The following is a 20,672-nucleotide window of genomic DNA, read 5'->3' as shown; positions in this document are numbered from 1 at the left end:
TTATCTTAATTTTAAAGATGATAAATCCAAAACTCAGACTGGTTATAAGGCTTCCAAAGCTTATAATTCTAGACTAGGTCTTCAAACTCAGATCTACAAGGGTCTAAAACGAGACCATGTTTTCAAGAATTATGCCTAATAGCCAGACTGTATACAAGCAGCTTCAGAAACCAAACCACCAGAGAGTTAATAACCCAAGTAATACATGGACACAGGAACTGAGCAGACATTTCTCAGAAGTACAGATGGCCAATAAATACAGTAAGAAACACTCTACATCTATGGCCATAAAGGAAATGCAAGTAAAAATAGTGTTCAGATTGTATCTCATGCCAATCCGAACGGCCACCATCAAGAATGTGAACAGAAGATGCTGACTGGGGTGCATGGGGAGTCATAACCACTATAGAAGCAAGCATACCGATTCTTCAAATGACGGAAAGTAGAACTACGATATGATCCAGTGATACCAATCTTGGGAATTTGAAAGAATCCAAGTCAGGATGTAACCAAGGGACCTGAGTGCCACTCATGTTCATTACTACACTATTCACAATGAATTGTCCTAGAAAATGTGACATACTAATGCCAGCTCAGGTTTCAGTCCTGAAACCTTGAAATGACCACAAGAAGAAGCACAGGGACTTCTTGGTGTAAGTAGGAACTCAACAAGGAGAGGTGCAGGGGCTCAAAGAACAGGAGAAAGACTTGAAAAATGGGATTTGCATCAAATTAAAAAGTTTTGGCACACCAAAGGGCATAGTTCCTAAACTTAAAAAAAAAAGCCTACTGACTGGGAGAAAGACAATCTTTACCACCTACATGTCTGAAAGACCCTAATATCTAAAATGTGGAAATTTGTAAGCATAGAAAAACCACCAAAGTGAAATTTCTGGGGTTTTTTTTTTATCAAAGAGGCTTAGCCTACATCAGCAATGCCATAATTCCTTGATGTTTTCTGAGCCTTGATTCTAATATTAGGTGTCACTTGAATTGAGTGGTTGGTTCTGAAAAAGTTACCTCTTTTTCATTTTTTTTACTCTAATAGAATGTAATTCCGTTAATTCTAACTCAAAGTTCCTTGTGATTACAGTCAATGAAATAATTTTTCTGGCTCTACATAAATAAATACGTTTTTTGCTCCTACGACTCAACCTGATAGGCTGAATGACATATGCTAGACAGTGTTCTACCACTAACCTACACCTTCTGCTTTCAAGTTTGCTTCAAGCAAACTTGAATAACTCTGATATCCCAGAACTGAAATTGCTGTCTGGCCACCTGTGCCAAGAAAATTATCCATACCACCTTGTGCTAAAAAAAAAAAATGAAAAACTAAGTTTCCTTTGACTTATGAAGAAAATGATTAGAAAAATCTTACTTCTGTACTAATGAGGATGGTCAGGAAGGCAGATCTCTTCAGGAAGGCCAAGCAAGTTTTCAGAGATCTACGCCTGCTGTGGTGAGGAGCTGTGGAATGGGGCCCGGGTCTGTCCAGGTACTGACACTGCTCACCTCAGGTCACGAGCCGATGATTCTGCCCCAGATTCCTGGTGTAGAATGGAGATGCACACGGTAACCCTCCCTCTAGGGTGCCAAGGGGACGGTGGTGGGCATCCCCCAGATTGTTGCCTGCACTCTCACGCCTGTGGCCTTGTCCAACCACTGACCTTGATTGACTGGCTAGGCCAATGGCACTGCAACTTATTCACCAAGAAATATACACTGATAAACACCCACTGCTGAAGGACTGTCTTAGAATTTTTACTTCTATATTACTGCCCCCTATGGAGCTGGAACTCAGGGCCTGGGCACTGTCCTTGAGCCCTTTTGCTCAAGTCTGGCATGCTACTGCTTTGAGCCACAGCACCACTTCCTTTTTTTCCCTGAGACCCGTCATGCCTTAGTGTATTTTGTTTGAGGTGTGTGTGTGTGTGTGTGTGTGTGTGTGTGTGTGTGTGTGTGTGTGTGTGTGTGTGTGTGTGTGTCAAAGTGCTTGGCTATGCTCTCTCTGATGCCCCAACAGGTCAGTCCAGAAAGTTCTGTTTGAAGGCCCCCCCACCCTGACTTTTCTGCCTGGATGTCTCCACTGTACTCCCTGCTCCTAGATGAATTCTTGCTAGTGATTTTCCCACAAGCAAGCCCATTAAAATGCATAACTTGGGAATCTTCCTCAAGCTACATATAGTGGCCGAGCCCAAGAACCTCCCCTGGTTGAATCTATCCTCACAGCAACAGGTGCCCAGCCTGGGCAGGCATGGTGTGGGACGTTCCCAGGGGCATCTGTGAGATGGAGAGAGGTGTGGAAAGTGACCAGACCAGCTTACACAGCTGCTGTCCCAGTACCGGGAAGCTGAGCAAGGGTCACTGAGATGGAGGCCAGCTCAGGGGCGGATGGCAAGATCCTGAAAAGAAAGGAGAAGAAAGAAGAAAGGAAGGAACACACGCAGCTATTCTCTCTCCTCCTCCCAGAGCTTAGGCTGCAGCTCCCAAGCACCATGACCCTCTGCTTCATTCTGCCGTATGTTCTGAACTTCCTACTGAAGGAACCACGTGTTGAGAAATCTGGTTCCAAGCATAGATTCCAAGATCCATGCTCATCTAACACATCCCGAGTCTACTCTGCCTCAGGGCCCTTCGTTCTCTCAGGCAATGGAGGGTGGGGAGCAGATCTGTAAACGCTGGATCTACTGCTCTCCCTGACTGGAAAGATTGAATGGAAGGCTTTCCTGAGATGATTCCCCATTTTAGCACCAGTGCCCAAGCTGGGAAGTCCAAGGCCGCCTTCTCTAGCAGCCTCTTGCTTCACAAACCTCAGATCTTCTGTCCTAAGCTATATTTTTTCAGCATGCCAGGCACTCCTCGAGCTCATGGAGACTTTTTCCCTTTTGCTTATAGCCGACTGGAGTTGGGGTGGCTGTTATTCCTCTTTTGTCCTCTTATCTAGAGGGCTGGGTTGAGGTCAGTTGTTTCTTTTACAAACCTAATATGTAATATTTCTGGGTTTCACCTGGTCTGTAAAATTACAAAAATTTTATCTTGCAAAAATTTTATCTTTATTTTGTATTATGTAGTTTTCTCTCAGAATTTTATTTACAGGACTGGGAAGGTGGCTCTGTGGTAGAGTGCTTGCCTCACATGCATGAGGCCCTGGCTTCGAGTCCTCAGTACCACATAAGCAGAAAAACCCAGAAGTGGCACTGTGGCTCAAGTGGTAGAGCACTAGCTTTGAGCTGAAGAGCTCAGGGACAGCGCCCAGGCCCAGAGTTCATGACCGACCAAAAAAATTTTTTTTTCTTACAATTAGATATCACTCAAAACAACTTCAAAGCTGGGCGCCGGTGGCTCACACCTGTCGTCCTAGCTACTCGAGAGGCTAAGATCTGAAGACTGCAGTTCAAAGCCAGCATGGGCAGGAAAGTCTGTGAGATAGATTTCTAATTAACTACCAAAAAGCAGGAAGTGGAGCTGTGTCTCAAGTAGTAGAGTGCTAACTTTGAGCAAAAAAGCTCAAAGGAAGCATCCAGGCCCTGAATTCAAGCCCAAGGGCAGACAAAAAATAGTTAAAATTTAAAACTACATTAAGAATACACTTGAAAAATCATGAACATGTTGCTATGATACCTAGAAATACTATGCTGTTATTTCAAAGTTATACTTGCAGTTATCACCAGGTGGCACCCTAGAATTATGCATGAAAATAAAACTATATCTAAATGCATCATCTAATGAAAACTAATAATACAGCTCTTCCTTGAAAGCAAATGATAACTAGAAAGCCAAGTGTAAGTAGTAAGTATGCTTACTCACATATATGTTTTATTTTTCCTAACGACTTTTACCTCTTCCTTGCCATCTCCTTTCTCCATAAACTTACTTCTATAACAACGATTTCTAATTAGTCCTCAAGCCAGCAATATATCAACCCACAACTTAAGTTCTTGGAAAAGTGTTCATCATTTGTAGAACATAGCTTGTGACTTCTCTTCAACCAACAGTACTTTGGTCTCCACTCCCACCCCTTTTGTTTTGGTGCCGGTGCTGGAGCTTGAACTCAGGTCCTGGGAGCTGTCCCTGAGCTTAGCACTTGAACCACTTGAACCATAGCTCCACTTCCTGTTTTCTGGTGGTTCATTGGAGATCAGAGTCTCACAGACTTTCCTTTCCAGGCTGGCTTTGAACGGAGACCCTCAGATCTCTGCCTCCTGAGTAGCTGGGATGACAGGCGTGAGTCCCCAGCGCCCAGTCCTGAGTAGCTGCAATTACAAGTGTGAACCACTGGTGCCCGGCTCCAGCCAATTTTTATTAAAGCCAACTTCCCACGTATTCACTGAAATCTGTGAGCATCAAAATGAGCTTGCATTGAAAATGCTGGTCAACCTCCTATTTGGGAAAGTCCTTCCTGTTAGGGTTTGGTAACTTTCCTCACCAAATCTGTTCTCGCCTGCTGGATTGTTCCTGTTCAGTTTACTGTGGGTTCTTTTTCAGTCCTGCTTTACAATATTGCCTCCCTGTCAGTCTTACGCCCAGTAGTTCAGAGAATATCTCATCAATCCATCCTTGAAGTTCCACTAATGCTGTGTGAGCTGGTACAAGTAAGGCGTGGGTGCCTCCTGCCTCGTGTCCATCCCATGACACCTCATGTCCTTCCTGTGCTCTGTGTTGTGTCCATATTGCCCAAAACAGACGATGTAGATGAGGCCCTCTCGGAACCCTCTCTTTTGGGCTCTTTTTCCTGTGTGGCTAGTGTATCCACTGCTGCCACCTGTCTCTTTTTGTGCTTTACCCCATCAAGGGCAGCCATTTTCTCTCTGTGTAGACTCTGCTGTCGGATAAGAGAAAGAAGGGTGCTAGTTCCACCTCAGCACCCACCAGTGCTGATGCTATGTCCCCCTCAGTACCCACCAGCACTGATGCCGTGTCCCCCACAGCACCCACCAGAGCTGATGCTATGTCCTCCTCAGTATCCACCAGTGCTGATGCTATGTCCTCCTCAGCACCCACCAGTGCTGATGCTATGTCCCCCTCAGCACCCACCAGTGCTTATGCTATGTCCCCCACAGCACCCAACAGTGCTGATGCCGTGTCCCCCTCAGCACCCACCAGTGCTGATGCCATGTCCCCCACAGCACCCAACAGTGCTGTTGTTGTGTCCTCAGCACCCACCAGTGCTGATGCTATGTCCTCCTCAGCACCCACCAGTGCTGATGCCAGGTTCCTCTCAGCCCCATGCCTGGCAGGTGTCCACAGGGTAATAGAACACAAACACTGCTATCAAACCAGTGCTCTTTGACTGTTTAATATCTCCATGTTGATGCTCTTGATTGACAGCTCATCTCGACATGTTGTCTTGGTAATTACTGCTTTGTACAATCCAAGTTCACTACAATCAAATTACCTATTTCTTTCATGGAGACATTCATTTCAGTGAGCCATCAGTATGCTCTTTATTTTACAAAAAGTTTCTACCTCATTTTTGCTTCCTTCACTGTTTGAATATATTTCATTCATTGAAAGACAATTTTAAAATACAATATTTAATTTGTATCTTTACAGTGCTTGTAATCAGTACCAATTTATGTCATATACCCATAATTCTGTAGTGCTTATGAGGAATTGTTACAATCAACTCTGCTCCAAACGTGAAGTTTCACTGGATGATTGAGAAGAAAGACCATGAGGAAGAACTGGTTGGTCTCCGAGAGGTACAAATGTAACAAAAGGCTCTTTCTTTTTTCTTTTTCTTTGTTTCTTTTTTGTGGGTCATGGGGCTTGAATCAAGGCCTGGGCACTGTCCCTGAGCTCTTCAGCTCAAGGGGAGCGCTCTACCACTGGAGCCACAGTGCCAGTCCCACCACTTCCAGTTTTCTGGTGGTTTATTGGAGATAAGAGTATCATGGACTTTCCTGCCTGGGCAGACTTTGAACCATGATCCTTGGATCTTAGCCTCCTGAGTAGGATGACAGGTGTGAGCCACCAGCACCCGGCACAAGAGGCTATTTCTATTGCTTCAAATTCTTCACACAGCTTGAATTTGGAGAAGCAATTTAGAACTGACTATGAAGATGCCTGCCTCTCTCATGATTAATGTGAAGATGTCAACTAGTTTGTTCTGAAATGTGTTTTAAGACACCAACTCTGAGGAGAGGAAGAAAGAGACAGAGATAAGCAAAATTACTGTACAAGGCATTTCCTGAGTTACAGTAGTGAATCTACTGAATAGTTTCTAACAGTAATTAACCATAGGACACAAATATCAGTGGAAAAACTGGGGACATTGATGTCTCCTAAGAAATGATTGCTTCTTTCTAAGTCTTCTTGGGCTAAGGTATTCTTCTTTTGAGACAATAATTTACCTTCCAAAGCACCCTTTTAGATGTTTGTCTTAATTTACCATTCCCCAATATTAGGATATATGAATGGCTAGAAGGGTAGATTAGAGCTATTAACTCACCCCAAATCACAGCCAATTCAGTCTCAGGCATAAAGTAGCTAGAAGTGGCTATGAGGAAGGACAGGCAGTAAGCAAGGAAGAGGAGGAGGAAGGAGATGACGGCCTTCATGGCTCCCACGTGGGCCTGGGTCCTGGGGTCCCCATGCCCGGAGGTATGGAGCTGCATGGTTCTCTTGTGTCTCCACAAGGAGAGGATCAGGAGGAGGAAGGAGACCAGGGACACAGAAAAGGGGAAGAGCATTATCAGATTGAGATAAATGTGCAAAGAAATGTACCCGATTTTATTTGCCCTGCACTTCAGAGTTATGTTTGTGTTCCGCTTGGCCTTGAGACATTGTCTGAAATCCGTATTCAAGTTCTCAGTGGCTGGGAGAGTGAGACACACCGAAAGCAGCACACACCCCAGGAGAGTCCCCAGCACTGCCCGGTCAACTCTCCACTTCAGCCAGAGGAACAGGGGGTGGGAGAAGTTGGCTATCTTGAGAAAATAGAAGACACTGAGGCAGCCGGCCAGCCAGACGCTGGAATGGTTGGTCAGGGTCCAGAGGAAATTGTTCATCTTCATGAGGCGAGTGCCATGCTCGTAGAGATCGGGGCGTACAATCAGAAGACAACAGTCAAGCAGGATGGCGCATAGAAGACAGAGTCTGGAAATGGCCAGACTTGTGAGGATCAGGTCAATGGGGGCCATCTTCCTAGTCTTTATCCAGTCCACAATATTTACCAGTCCAATGAACGCATTCCCCAAGACGCCTACTGAAAACTCCCCAGCTGCTAAGAGCATTAAGGCAGCGTCCAATTTGTACGGCATATCGGAGCAGAGAGATATCCAACCGGCTTCTAGCTGGCCTGATGTCCTTCGGCATCTACACCCCCTTCATAGACTTTGCTGTAATTTTCTTTGCCTCTTTAACTGCAGTCTGTCTTGTGATGAGAACTGGAATAATAAATGAAGATTGTAGCTATTTTCATTAAATCTTTTTTTTTTTTTTTTTGGTATTGGTCCTGGGGCTTGAACTCAGAGCCTGGGTACTGTCCCTGAGCTATTACTTTCATTGAAGGCTAATGCTCTACCGCTTGAATTGCAGCTCCATTTTCAGCTTTTTAGTGGTTAATTGTGGATAAATGTCTCATAGACTTTCCTGCCTGGGCTGGTTTTGAACTGTGACCCTTGGAGCTCAGCCTTCTGAGTAGCTAGGATGGCAGGCGTGAGCCGCCTGCATCTCCTAGAACCTGAATTCATTTCAACAACATGTTTGGCGATCCTCAGACAGGGTGCCAGAGGTTCATTTGCCTTCTCAGTAGATTGTACTTTCCCATATATCATTAATTTAGTCTGAGCTATTGTTTCCTAACATACAACCAGAATTTTAGATAAGTAATGAGTAATTATCTAACATATGTTCTAAGTTGTACAAGAACAGAATTTTCATGAAGTCTTGAATTTAAATTTAATTGATTATCCTGCATTTTATGAGACAACTGTAAATCTCAAGAATTTACTAGAAATTAGGAAGGCAAAAAGGAAACTTGTGGAAGAATCTTCATTGTGTTGTATGGCCAAGTTACGAGTAAAAACAAGGTTCTGAACCACCTTGTGGGATGTATTAAAAGAGTACCCTAAATATGCATTCTTTGCTCCTAAAAATGTTTAGCTGGCTCAGATGAAAAATGTCACTTAAAATAATGTGTCATCTAATTGGCCAAGTAACATTTAGGATCACTAAGCTTGTGATGCTAGGTATAAGATAAAGGATTCATGATAAAAAAAAGATTACATTTATATTTTTCATTTTCATTACAAATGTTCTCAAAGGACAATGTTGGGGTCTGAACCCATGGACTTGAGCTTGCTCTGCTAATTAAGCCATAACACCTTTCATTCTTATTTTGTTTTGAGATAGGGTCTTGCTAACTTTCCCCAGGCTGGCTTTGAACTTGTGCTTCTCCTGCCTCAGTCTCTCAAGTCACAGAGATAAAAGTGGTGTAACACCATGCTCAATTTTCCCGTCCCATCTTAAAGGAGAACCTTCATTCCTAAGAGGTTATAGTGAACTTTACACTACAATAAGCAAAAATATTGAGACTGTAAACATTTTGGTATAATACAAGGAAATCAGTAGTTGAAATAGTCCAGAATTAGACTTTGAAAATGGTAGGAGTACAGCCAGATTAGAACAGACACAACCTCAGATATGACAGAAGCAATGTTTCCATAATATTCTAATACTGAAAAACATATTTTTACAGCAAAACCATACTTTATTATAGAAAAATCTTTAAGTCTTTAAAAATAATTCCCCTGTGGGATGACTCCATACAGTTAAGGGCCAGCAATCAGAGTGCATGATAGGAAAACATGGAAACCCATTAAACATAAGAAAATATGGGAACCCATTAAATGTAGGAAGACATGGGAAACCATTAAATGTAGCACAGGTGCAGTACCTCATGGCAAAGTGAAATTGTAAAAGAATTTAATGAGCAGTGCATGATTAATATTTGTACCAAGAAAACAAGAAGAGACATGTGCTCTCTGAAAGTAGAATAGAAGGAATATACAAATAAAAATGTTGAGTGCAATGAGAATTCACATGTTTACTAGTTTGGTAATAGGACCTGGTAACGCTTAAAGATATAGATCTAAAATAAATTAATCAAGTGGAAAACTAAGAACCAAGCTACTAGAAATGTGTATGTGCAATGCATGCGTGTGTGCATGTCCATGCGTTGTGTCTTTGAGATTGTCTCTTGCTATATTACCCTAGCTGGCTATAAACATGGCTCAAGTGATCCTCCTTGAAAGAAAACATTTTATGTTACTAGAAAGTCAGATTTAAGTCCAATCATAAAACTCACATTTTACATCACACGCACTATTTTTCTACACATCAGCATCCTGATAAGAGCCTGTCTCAGTTTATTATTTCCAACAATTAACATCAGTGAGTGACCCAAAGGATACAGAATTGTTACAATCTCACCAAACAACATAGCTAATTTTTGTTCTTGTATAAGGTAGCTGAAAGTAATGAAAAGAGAAAACACGCAGTAGATAAAAAAGAAAAAGAGAAATAAAGTCAGCGTTTTCATGGCTCTGACATGAGCCTCTGTGCCTGGATCTCTATAACCTGTAGCATTGCATTTCATTTGCTTAATATGTCTCCACAGGGATATTATAAAACAGAAAACTGAGATTAATGACACAGTAAATGGAATCATTGCAAGCAGGTTAAATAAAGTTATTGGCTCAAAGCGTTGACTTTTACTTACATTGAACATTTCAGGGTTGCTCAGTTTCTGACTTGACACATCATAAGCCCTATCATTGTAACTCAGGACTATCACCACTGTAAAGCCAACCAGCAAACTAATGGCAAAGCACCCCAAGACAATCCGGTGAATCATTCTGTCAATTCTCCACTTCAGCCAGAGGAAAAAGGGATGGGAGAAACTGGCCACCTTGAGGAAGTAAAAGACATTGAGGCAGGTAGCCAAATACATGCTGAAGTAATTGAAGAGCGTCCAGGAGCTAAAAAGAACTATCTGGACTTTGAGATTTGCATAAATATCTGGGTTCAGAACCAGTAGAATGCCATTTAGTGCCATTGAACCAATTAAAAATATTCTGGAAATAGCTAACGTGGTGAGAATGTAATCAAGTGAGGAGATCCTTCTCTTCTTCATCCAGTCAATGCAGTTGACCAGGCCAATGTATCCATTCCCCAGTATGCCTGCTATGAGCTCTCCAGTTATCATGATGAGAAAGACATCTTCAGTGCTGACCATGTTTGTAGACAGAGCTCCCTGGTCTCAAAGGTCACTGCAGACAGGCTCGTGCACAAGACCAGCAGGCATGGAGACCAGTGTGCATGGAGATCAGTGTGCACGGAGATCAGTGGGCACAGAGACCAGTGGGCACATAATGAGGTCTTCACATCTTTCTATCACATTTTTGTCTGTTGTCATTTTGACTTTGGTGGCAACTGCAAGGTGTTCAGCCCCCCTTTGGAATATTTCTACATCCACAAAGACTATCCACAATTGCTCCAAATGGCTTGTGTGCTTGGTTGATGGTTTGTTTTTTGTTTGTTTGTTTTGTAGACCGGGGAAATTACAATTTTACCTTTGGTGAGTGACAACTGGCGTGCTTGGTTGAAAATGCCATCATGCAAATTCAAAGGATTTTATTTCATGAATTTGCAATAGACTTCTTGGTGTAAGTTCTGCTTATTTGGATCTGTCAAATTTAGCTTTGAATAAGGAGCCATGCAAAGAAAATGAAATATGAGTACTTAGTAAAAATCAAAATAGCTAAGTGACACAAACTTTATTTTTTATCTCTGTAAGTTATAAAAATACCTGTAAGGCAGGCCTCCTAGATGGAAGCAGAACTTAATTTTAGAGAAAAGGAGCACAATTAGATTACAGAAAATTAAATCAGAGAAAAAGTAGTTTTGTGTTCATATAAATGTTATTAAGGGAGAGTTTGTTACAGTCTAATTAGAAGTGACATTGTGACTAGGCTGGCAGGGACAGGCAATAAGTACTAAAAACTTGTTCTCTGTGTAACTGGTTATTACAAGTAAAGATTCTTGTTAGTCATTTTATTTAAAATGAGAAACAGGTTTTTCACATCTTGAAACATTCTCTCTTGGATAATAAATATTTTCCACTAAAGTCAAGGAAGTTTATTCTTCATGTTATTCTAGTTCCAGTAAATTTCTTTTTATAAGGGTTGTGATCTCAGATTATAATTATCTCTCTAGATAGGTAATCTTATAAAAAGCAAGTTAATAAAAATCCCAACATTATTTCCAAGGAATAGAACTAATTCCACTAATTTCACTAATCACTTTATCTTGGGAAGTATGACTTAATGCACACTACATAGGAGTCTAGACAATCCATAGTGCAATAAACTAGGGTTCTTGTTCTTGCATTTAAATAGTTTTTGTTCTGGTATTAAAAGCATGAAGCAACCCTAGGGGCTGGGATATAGATAAATAGTAGTGTGCCTGTCCTTCAAGCCCAAGGCCCTGAGGTTCAATCCACAGGAAAGAAGAAAAGAAATTCAGTTACCTGTAAAAGACTACAGAAGCAAAATGATGCTAAGGGGAAAACACATAAAAGATTCTTGAGTTAGAAAGCTAAAGAGAATATCCTAAACAATCTTTGGGACCTGACTCTTAACATGGTCATGGTCAGCTAGAACTAATTATAAAAGATTCTGACAGATTTGTAATTGTAGTTAACCATTTTCTTCTGGGCAAGATTTAACTCTTTCTCCCCTTCCCCAAAGCTTAACCTCTTGAGCATGAAAGAATTATTCTAGGCAAAAATCCCATCAAAGTCTATTATTCCTTGCCTCCCCTGCCACCATTAATCAGGAAAAATCCTTCCAGATATGGAAGTCAGGACAAGAAAGACCAGGACTGGCCAGGTGCTGGTGGCTCATACCTGTAATCCTAGCTACTCAGGAGGCTGAGATCTGAAGATCACAGTTCAAAGCCAGCCCATGCAAGAAAGTCCGTGAGACTATTATCTCCAATAAACCACTAGAAAACCAGAAGTGGCACTGTGGCTCAAGCAGTAGGGCACTCACCTTGAGCTGAAGAGCGCAGGGACAGCACCCAGGCCCAGAATTCAAGCCCCACGACCGACCAAAAATAATAAAAGACCAGGACTGTCTTTCCATTTATAGTTTTTTATGTAACTGACTTCATAGGAAGGGATGATGAGGCCTACAGTCTCTCCCTCAAAGCATGTTTGCTTGAACTTCTTCCACTTACCGAGTTCAGTCTGCACCAGTCCAAGCAGGGAAAGGACTGCTTGAAACATTAGCAGGGGTTTTAGTTTGATTGTTCCTGTGAAAACAAAGAAAACACTTGTTTTGTTGTTTCCATGTACTGGTCCTGGGCTTAAACTCAAGACATCGGCTTAGCATCTTGGTTTTTTTGCTCAGGCTAGCACTCCACCACTTGAGCCACAGTTCCACTGCTGGCCGGGTTTTTGTTTTTGTTTTTTGGTGCTTAATTGGAGTCTTATGGACTTTCCCCGTCCTCAGATCTCAGCCTCTTAAATAGCTAGGATTACAGGTGTGAGCCACCAGTCCCCAGCAAAACATTTCCTATTAAATTAAAGCATTAAATACAAAATTGAGAAAAAATAAAAGATAGAATTATGAAGCATCATAAGGAATCTCTGGAACTACGTTAGATATTAAGAAAAAATTGCATGCAAATATTTACATGAAAGTCTGTTAACTCCTCCTTGTAGCTAAACTATTTTCTAGGACTTTCTACTGATCATAAAGCTCCTTTTCCTTTGTAGAAACCCTCTATTCATCCTTTGAAAGACATCCCAACTTACTTCTCATTATTGAGAAGAATGGTGCTGGCTGAGAAAACGGCCATTACCACACCCTACCCACCGTGGCCAGCTTTCCTCGAGGAGCCCCAGAGCTGCAGGGTATTACAGAAAAGATGGAAGAGACACAGGGAGACCCCTCAGTGCCCCTTCCCTCCCCTTCACGGGTCCTTCAGTGTGGGGTCTCTGAGCTCTATGACATGCACTTGCTTTGCTTGGTGTGACTACACAGAGAGAAAGTAATGAAACAAAAGACTGGTCAAACAATTACCAGAATGACCACCCTGGGTGCAGACTAATTTGTTTGACAGAATTTGAAGTCTCACTCACTTTGAATTCACGAGGTGTGATTTTCAGGATTGGCCATGAAGATGTGAGGGTGCATTTCATCACGAAGAAGGACCCCAGAAGAATCTCAAGGCAGATCCTGCTGATCCTTAGTGTGAGCTGAGGATTGGGGGGGTCAGATGCGTTAGTTATCTTCAGTGAACAGCCAGTGCTAAAGAAAAAGGAAGTCAGATGGGCTGATCACTGGTAAGTGTGCAGACCGTGTCCGGGAGGCTCGCTAGCTTACCTCTGCCCCAGGGGTCTGGAGAAGGCCACGCGGATCAGTGTGCCCACCGAGGTGGTGTCTCTGCCCTTGAGCGGTTAGCCAAAACAGTGAGTACATTCCCCAAGGCCCTCTGGACACAGTCCGTTTACCGCAGTCAAATCACTATCACTATGAAGAATTAATTCACCTGAGCAGCGAGAGAATACCCTTTACCTTCGTGTGTGTGTGTGTGTGTGTGTGTGTGTGTGTGTGTGTGTGTGTGTGTGTGAACTCTGACCCAAGCCAAGGAGACTGCCAGTTCTGCTCAGGATTTACTGAATGAGTCCAGTAACTTCCTTTTCAAGTAGCGATGATTGAAAGGTTCTGAGATGCAAATAAGAATGGATCTGATTTCTTGTATTTGCACCATCCGTTTTATTTTGAATTCAATAAGTCATATCCATTCTGAATTTAGCCAAGATGTAAATACCCCGTGTGTGGGTGTGGCGCTCTGCCCCGAGACACCACTCATGCTATCTTCCTTAGTGTCTGTACCAGCTTCAGACAATACTTTCTTATGTTTGCAGTCAAAATCTTCCTCCTTCACTCCAATGATATAAATTTGCAGGGAAAGGTTAATGCTTCACACAATACATCACATTGCTGTTTGAATTTTTTTAATCTCTAATTTTTATTATAAAGGTGATGTACAGAGGGGTCACAGTTACATATGTCAAGTTAAAAGTACATTTCTTTTTGCACATTGTCTCCTCTTCCCTTGCTCTCTCTGTTTTTCCCTCCCATCCCCGCCCACAACTTGTGTAGTTCATTTTCTACATAGTTTCCAGTGAGGATCATGGCTACATTTGTTCACCCTTTGTCCCTCCATTTCTGTGCCCCCCTTGCTCTCCCAAAGATAGATAAATATACAAACAGAACAAAAAGGAAAGAAAAACAGCAAGCAAGAAAAAAAAACTTCTTGTTTTCATTTCCTGGAGTTCATTCTGATAAATATTATTTTGTATGATCAGAGCCACAGAAGCCTTACACCTGTGTTCCTCCCCTAAGAATGGCCTTCTTTGGTCTCACTGTGTGTAAATGCCTAGAGTCCTGTATCAATTATCACGTCCCAGTGTACTTTAGATCTAGATTCCACCTATGAGAGAAAAGATGCACCGTTGTGTCTCTGAGTTTGGCTGACCTCACATGACATGATTTGTTCTAGGTCCATCCATGTTCCTGTAAATGACATCATCTTATTCTTTCTATGGCTGTGTAAAATTCCATTGTAATACATCACAATTCAAGTCACCATGTGAATATCAGAGGTAAACGAAGTGATTATCATTATTTGTAGAAATGTTGGTGTATAAGGCTAGTAAAGATAAAAAAAATATTCTCTTCTAATCATTTGGCAATAATCATTAAATCTTAACTTCTCATGAGCTTTCCAATGTAAGAAATCAGGAAAAGACTCAAATTGAACAGATTTAATAACGTACATTTCTCTAACTTAAATTCCTCATTATTTTTCTAGTACCAGGGGCTTTACGTGAGTTTACTTTAGTTATGCAGAGGGGATTCCTTAATACATTTCCACACATTTACCATGAGCCCCAGGACAGTGTATTCTAACTAACCCACAGGTGTAGTGTTACCACCCAAACTAACATGCAAATGTCGTGTGCTAGCCTCTAGAGAATTTCCATTTTACCAGGAACCAGAATGTGATGGAAAATACATAAAACCTCCGTGGTAACCAGACCTCAGGAACCAGAAAAAAAAAAAAAACACTTTGGCTTACAACACACCTCGGCTATATTTCTTCCTAATATTTTTCCCACTAAGAATACTATCAATATCATGAGTGAGTCATTGGTTTTTTATTTTAATTCCTTAATAACAACCTCTCCCCTTGAAGTCTAAGATGTTTCCTGCCTTCAGCACTACCATCTATTCTGTATGACTGTTACACATCAGCACTGAGTCTGCAGGGTGCTTGTCACTGGCAGTACTTTTCTAGATATGACAAATACAATCCCAACAGACACTTCTTTATCTCAGCACTTGATGCATGTGCCTTGCGTGAGTGCTGGTGTTTTCTGCTTTCCTTCGTCCTGTCTTCCCTGCAGTTAAGCTGATTCTCCCTGCACTCCCATGACATCTTTCCTCAGCATGCATTGTCAGATGTTGGACTGTGGCTGGTCTGGGAATCAATTCACAGTGTGTATCTTACACACTGTATACATCCTTCCAAAACTCATGAGGTGCAATCCTTGGTGGTCCTCGGGCTTAGATTACATCATGAGGATGTGTGGTTGCAACATTATTTCTGCACTGAGGAAGCAGGGCATGGGTTTCTCACCAAATTTCCCCTTCATGAGTACGTGAGGACAGCCCAGGCTTGCTGACAGCCCAGGGGATGTACATCCAGAACTTTAGAATCACATCTCTATTGTTTTCAAGCCACCTTTTCCATGGCATTTTCTTACAGAAACTCAAACTCACTAAGGAAATAGGGGTTTGTAAAACGTTAGAGTCTGTAAATTTGTATCTTTTTGCTACCTTTGGAAGTTGTTGGTCTATGTCTTTTCAGTAGACTATTTCTCTGATAGTTAGATAATCGATAAAAGAACATTAAGTCCTTTGTGACATTTTCACTGTCCCTGCAGCTATAGTAAATACATTTTTACATGAAATTTGTAATGAATCTGTATTCCCTGGAATAATGCTATGAGTCTTATATCTGGCTTCTAGACCTTTTAGTTTTGTTTAAAGACTCCAGATTCATTATTCCACCTCTTCTATAAAAATTCAGCCACAGAAGCCACTCAGAAATGTATCCTCTAGCAAATAAAGGATAATGGAGGATAGAGTGAAAGAAAGAATGAAGCAAAATTAAATCAGTGGAAAGAGAGCAACAAGATTCAGGAAAAAGCAACCTGCAACCATACTTATATCCTAAGGATCGGGGATCAATTGCTTTGAAAATTTTAAAGAATCTTCATCCTGTTAAACTTCCTGAAATGTGTCAGTTTCATTTTCTCCAGATCATATTAATATTATTAAATATTTTGAATGGTTTTAACAATTGCATTCATCTTGTACCACCCAGGGACCACTGGAAGAACAGAGATTCATGTACGAGCAAGCTTGTGGAGCACAGGAAGAGAGGCTTGTGGGGAGGAACTATGAGAAGGTGTCCTCAAATTCCAGACTCCCCCACCCCCAAAAAGAAAGATCATCAGAGATTGCATGCTGATTATTTTATTGAGACACTGAAGAAACAGTTATGGCCACTTTATTCAATGACATGACTTTCTGATGGGCATCATCTTCTTAATAATTTTCTGAAAGAAACAGACAAGGCAGGTTTGGGGCAGAGTGCTGTGAGGAGGTTTCTAAGCCCTTTCCGGAGTCATGGAACTTCGTGAACACGAGTGTCCCTACAAAAGCCATTACTGCTATGGACTGGCAAAATTGAAGCCAGATCAACAGGTGCTTGATTAAAAAATTGTTGCGCAATAGCAATGGTATATTGTGCAATTAAACCACAACAGAGATGAGAAATTTAGAATTTAGGCAATTCAATTGAGAAACAAATCTAGAAGAAAGGATAGTTGAAGGAAAGAGAAAAGAAGGAAGAAAGAAGGGAGAAAAGGAGGAAAAGAGGGAAGAAAGAAAAGAAGAAAAACAACTGTGCACCTCTGTGAACAGATTTAGAAGTTTTCCAATAAGCATAGCATGTGTGGTATCATTGCAGAAAACACAGTGACTGGCTTACATGGGTACCCCGGATAATTGGATAGCTAAGGTTTTAGGGGGTGCTGTGGAGAGACGGCGGCAGTGCACACTTTGCAATTTAGGCTCCACTTCCTTCTCCTCACAAAGATTCCCTTGTAGCTTGAGCATGAATTAATTAGCAAGTGAGCATTTGAAATGCTAGATGATGATTCGGAACATAAATGAGCGTCTTTTTAGCAGGGCACGGACAGAATTTAGGAGGGTGAACTTGGAAGTCATTGAGTCAGAGAAAGAGCGCAGAAGACACTGAGGTACTCGCCTGCGAATGGCAGAACAAGGCAATCCCGGGAAAGGGAAAGGAGGCAATCCAGGGAAAGGAGGAACAAGGCAATCCCGGGAAAGGGAAGTTTGGGGAAGGGAAGTTCTCTTCAAAATCAAACTCTCTTCGAGAGCTTCATGAAATTTTCCTTGCTGCCTTTTCTCAGAACATCTGCATGGGATACTCAGCAGCAGTCTGCCTGAACGTGGTATGTCTCGGGCTCTGTTTGCAGGGTGTGTGATCCAGGCCCTGGCCGGGTTCAGGCCACAGCTACCCCTGGGGTGGGCTCCTGGACACTTCCCGGGTGGCCTGGGAGTCACGCCTGGGTCTCACCTTCCCCCTGTGGCTGCTGCTCTTGGTTTTCTGGAGGAGGTGGGCGTGGCGGCCGCTGCCGGCTTCGCTGTGGTGGGGGTCCTTGCTGATTAGCGGCACAAGCCCGGCGAGTGTGTGGTGGAAGGTCCTCTGGTGGTGGCCTCTCCAATGTGTCCTTGTCCTTGTCCTCATCGGTAGCAGGTCCCCGAGACTCCTCCTCAGAGCTCTGGCTGTCCCCACGATCCTCCTCGGAGCTCTGGTCCTCAGCCTCTATAGGGACAGCCAAGAAGGGATGCGTTTTGCAGTGGCTTTATCAGAGAGGTCAAGACCCTGACTCTATCACACAGTCGAGTCTTTTTGTCTCAGACTCCGCCTCTCCACAGTTCACTGCTCTGTGCCCATTGATTCTTCCAGAAGATGGAGATTTTCTCCTCTCTACACTGATCATATAGATGCTAGTGCAAATACTGGTTCAAGTTGAACTTTGCCCACACAGGAAGTCATGGGTACTTCATAACTCCAGAAGTCTCCCACATCATAAAGAAGCCAAGTAAAGTGTGTGCTACGTTAGGGCCTCATATCTCATATTGAGATGAGAAAAATGTTTCTCATATGTATGGAAAGATATAGATATAGATATATGAGAGACAGAGGCAGAGAGAGGCAGAGAGTGATAAAGTGAATATTCGTCAAATGACAGGAGAGCTGGGCAAAGAAAAGGGACCCGGATGCCATTTGTGTCTCAGCTTGCTGACATACAACTCAAGAAAGGAGGAACACCGGCACAAACGTGAGCACCTTGCAACCCTCACAATCAAGATGCATGAGTCCTAATCAGCACGCACTCCTGCCTGGTTGTTAGAAAAACCAGGCCACGCTGAGTTTCACATTAGTGGTCTCGCATGGCCTCAAGCGCCACAGCTAGCAATGATCCATTTATATCTTTATAGAACAACCATTCATTAAGTCCTTAAAATTACAGTGATGAACATGAGCCTTTGCCCTAAAATTTTCTGAGGAAAAGAGGAAGGGAAGGTTGGTAGAAGAGGAACTGAATTTACAGATCTTCATTGATTGTCTCTAGGAAACAACACTTGGGATGAAGTCTGAGGTTCATGCTTCATCTTCCAGGGTCACACAGGGAAAGGCTCTTCCAAGCTCGATCCCACTAAGAGATGTCCATCACATCCTGGGATTTATGTTTCTGGAAAGAGAGGTTTCTAGCATGGTGTGGATGGATGCTATGCTGAGTCTCTTCTAGTTCTGTGAGTGCTATACTGAGTCTCTACTATCTACTCAACTAACAACAACAAACAGCAACCACCCACCTTTTGTCTTTGGTGGAATTCCTCACACCTTTTAAAGTCATCTTGTATCTCAGTATTGGCTTTTGGTGTTCTTTTACCCCTACTTCCATGGATTTCCTCGCTAATATGAACATGCTTCCTCATGTAGATACAATGTTACACACATTGGATACAATGTTACACACATTATAGCACACTGAACACTACGTGTGGGTTAAAGGAAAATGAGAATTTGGGCCTCGATATTTCCATTTCATGTATCCAGTCCTATCATGCTTCTCTTCCTTACCAGCTCTGTATTCCCTGTCTGTGTGTCTGTACATCACTGCATTCCTTGTGTGTCTGTACATCACTCTGTGGTCACTGTCTGTGTGTCTGTACATCACTGCATTCCCTGTGTGTCTGTACATCACACTGCGGTCACTGTCTGTGTGTCTGTACATCACTGCGTTCCCTATGTGTCTGTATATCACACTGTGGTCACTGTCTGTGTGTCTGTATCTGTATATCACGCTGCAGTCACTATACATCAAGGCTTGCAGCACCTGCCTTCTTCTTCAACATCAGAAGTGTTTCCCTAACCAGACACCCCCTACCAGCTTTCCCACATCCTTTGCCACCTCCACCGCACAGAAAGATCTTTGACACTGCTCTTCCCTGACCTTGCTATGGTGGGATCCCAAGGACTTCCATGTGCCTTAAAAAGTCATTAAGGCCTTGTGGCGGAATGAAGATTTACCTGGCCCTTGTCAAAAGCACTCTGAAGCCTTCTTTACTCACCCCTTTCCCTCCTTGCCCCTACTTTTCTGCAGGTGCTAGAAAACCCCATCTTCTTCTCCCCCCCTCTCTCCAATCCTGGGGCTTGAACTCAGGGCCTAGGTGCTATCCCTCAGCTACTTTTGCTCAAGGCTAGCACTCTACAACTTGAGCTACAGCACCACTTCCAGCTTTTTCTGTGTGCGTGGTACTGAGGAATTGAACTCACGGCTTCATGCATGCTAGGCGAGCACTCTACCACCGAGCCACCTTCCCATCTCCACCTTGTTCTCTTGTACCTTTGTTTGAGCTTTGAGCGGAGCTGAGGGCCAGCAGGGCCGCGGTGAGCAGGACCAGCAGCATTGTGGAGACTCTGGACAGGCTCTGGAGTCGGTGCTGGGGAACAAGGTGGCTCGCTTTATGAGGAGGACGGAACAATGGAGCTTTGAGCTCACCTGGTGACCTCACACCTGCCACACTCGATGTCTTATGTCCCTAGTTCCTCCTTGAGATTTTAGCCTGTCAGGATGAGGCGGGGAGGGAGTGGTCCATGTGTCATTTCTAAAAGACTATTTTAAGTGAAAGACCGCTGCCCGAGGCCTCAGGAGATCCTGGGGTGGACATTCTCTCAGGATCTGAACTGCAGTTAACTGGCAAGGCTGCTTCTGTCTGACTGTGGGCTGCCCCGGGTGGAGCCGCACAACGATCCTATGAGGTCTCCACCAAGGATGCTGTGTGCTCCATGTGTGTGGTGTGCAGGACGGGGTGCTGACATTCTGGTGGTGTGCAGCCGACTGTACTCAGTTCCGCCAGGCATGACATCTCCATGTGAACCGTGTGCACCGTGTGCAGGGCAGGGAGCTGACATTCCTTTCAGAA

At 43.0% G+C, this 20,672-nt stretch overlaps 2 protein-coding genes across 2 annotated transcripts; both read right to left on the bottom strand.

Moving 5' to 3' along the window:
• Positions 1-6,323: 6,323 nt before the first annotated feature.
• Positions 6,324-7,265, bottom strand: LOC138806799 (taste receptor type 2 member 7-like). The gene has a single exon (XM_069992151.1). The coding sequence runs from the start codon at positions 7,263-7,265 to the stop codon at positions 6,324-6,326; it is 942 nt and encodes a 313-aa protein (XP_069848252.1).
• A 2,051-nt stretch (positions 7,266-9,316) lies between these two features.
• Positions 9,317-10,213, bottom strand: LOC138806807 (taste receptor type 2 member 8-like). The gene has a single exon (XM_069992157.1). It carries the CDS (start codon positions 10,211-10,213, stop codon positions 9,317-9,319), a length of 897 nt encoding a protein of 298 aa, XP_069848258.1.
• Positions 10,214-20,672: the final 10,459 nt, after the last annotated feature.

Source organism: Dipodomys merriami, unplaced genomic scaffold (assembly GCF_024711535.1).
Source record: "Dipodomys merriami isolate MVZ:Mamm:240054 unplaced genomic scaffold, mDipMer1.0.p SCAF_408, whole genome shotgun sequence".
Taxonomy (NCBI): Eukaryota; Metazoa; Chordata; class Mammalia; order Rodentia; family Heteromyidae; genus Dipodomys; species Dipodomys merriami.
This window is presented reverse-complemented; position numbering and strand designations above follow the sequence as displayed.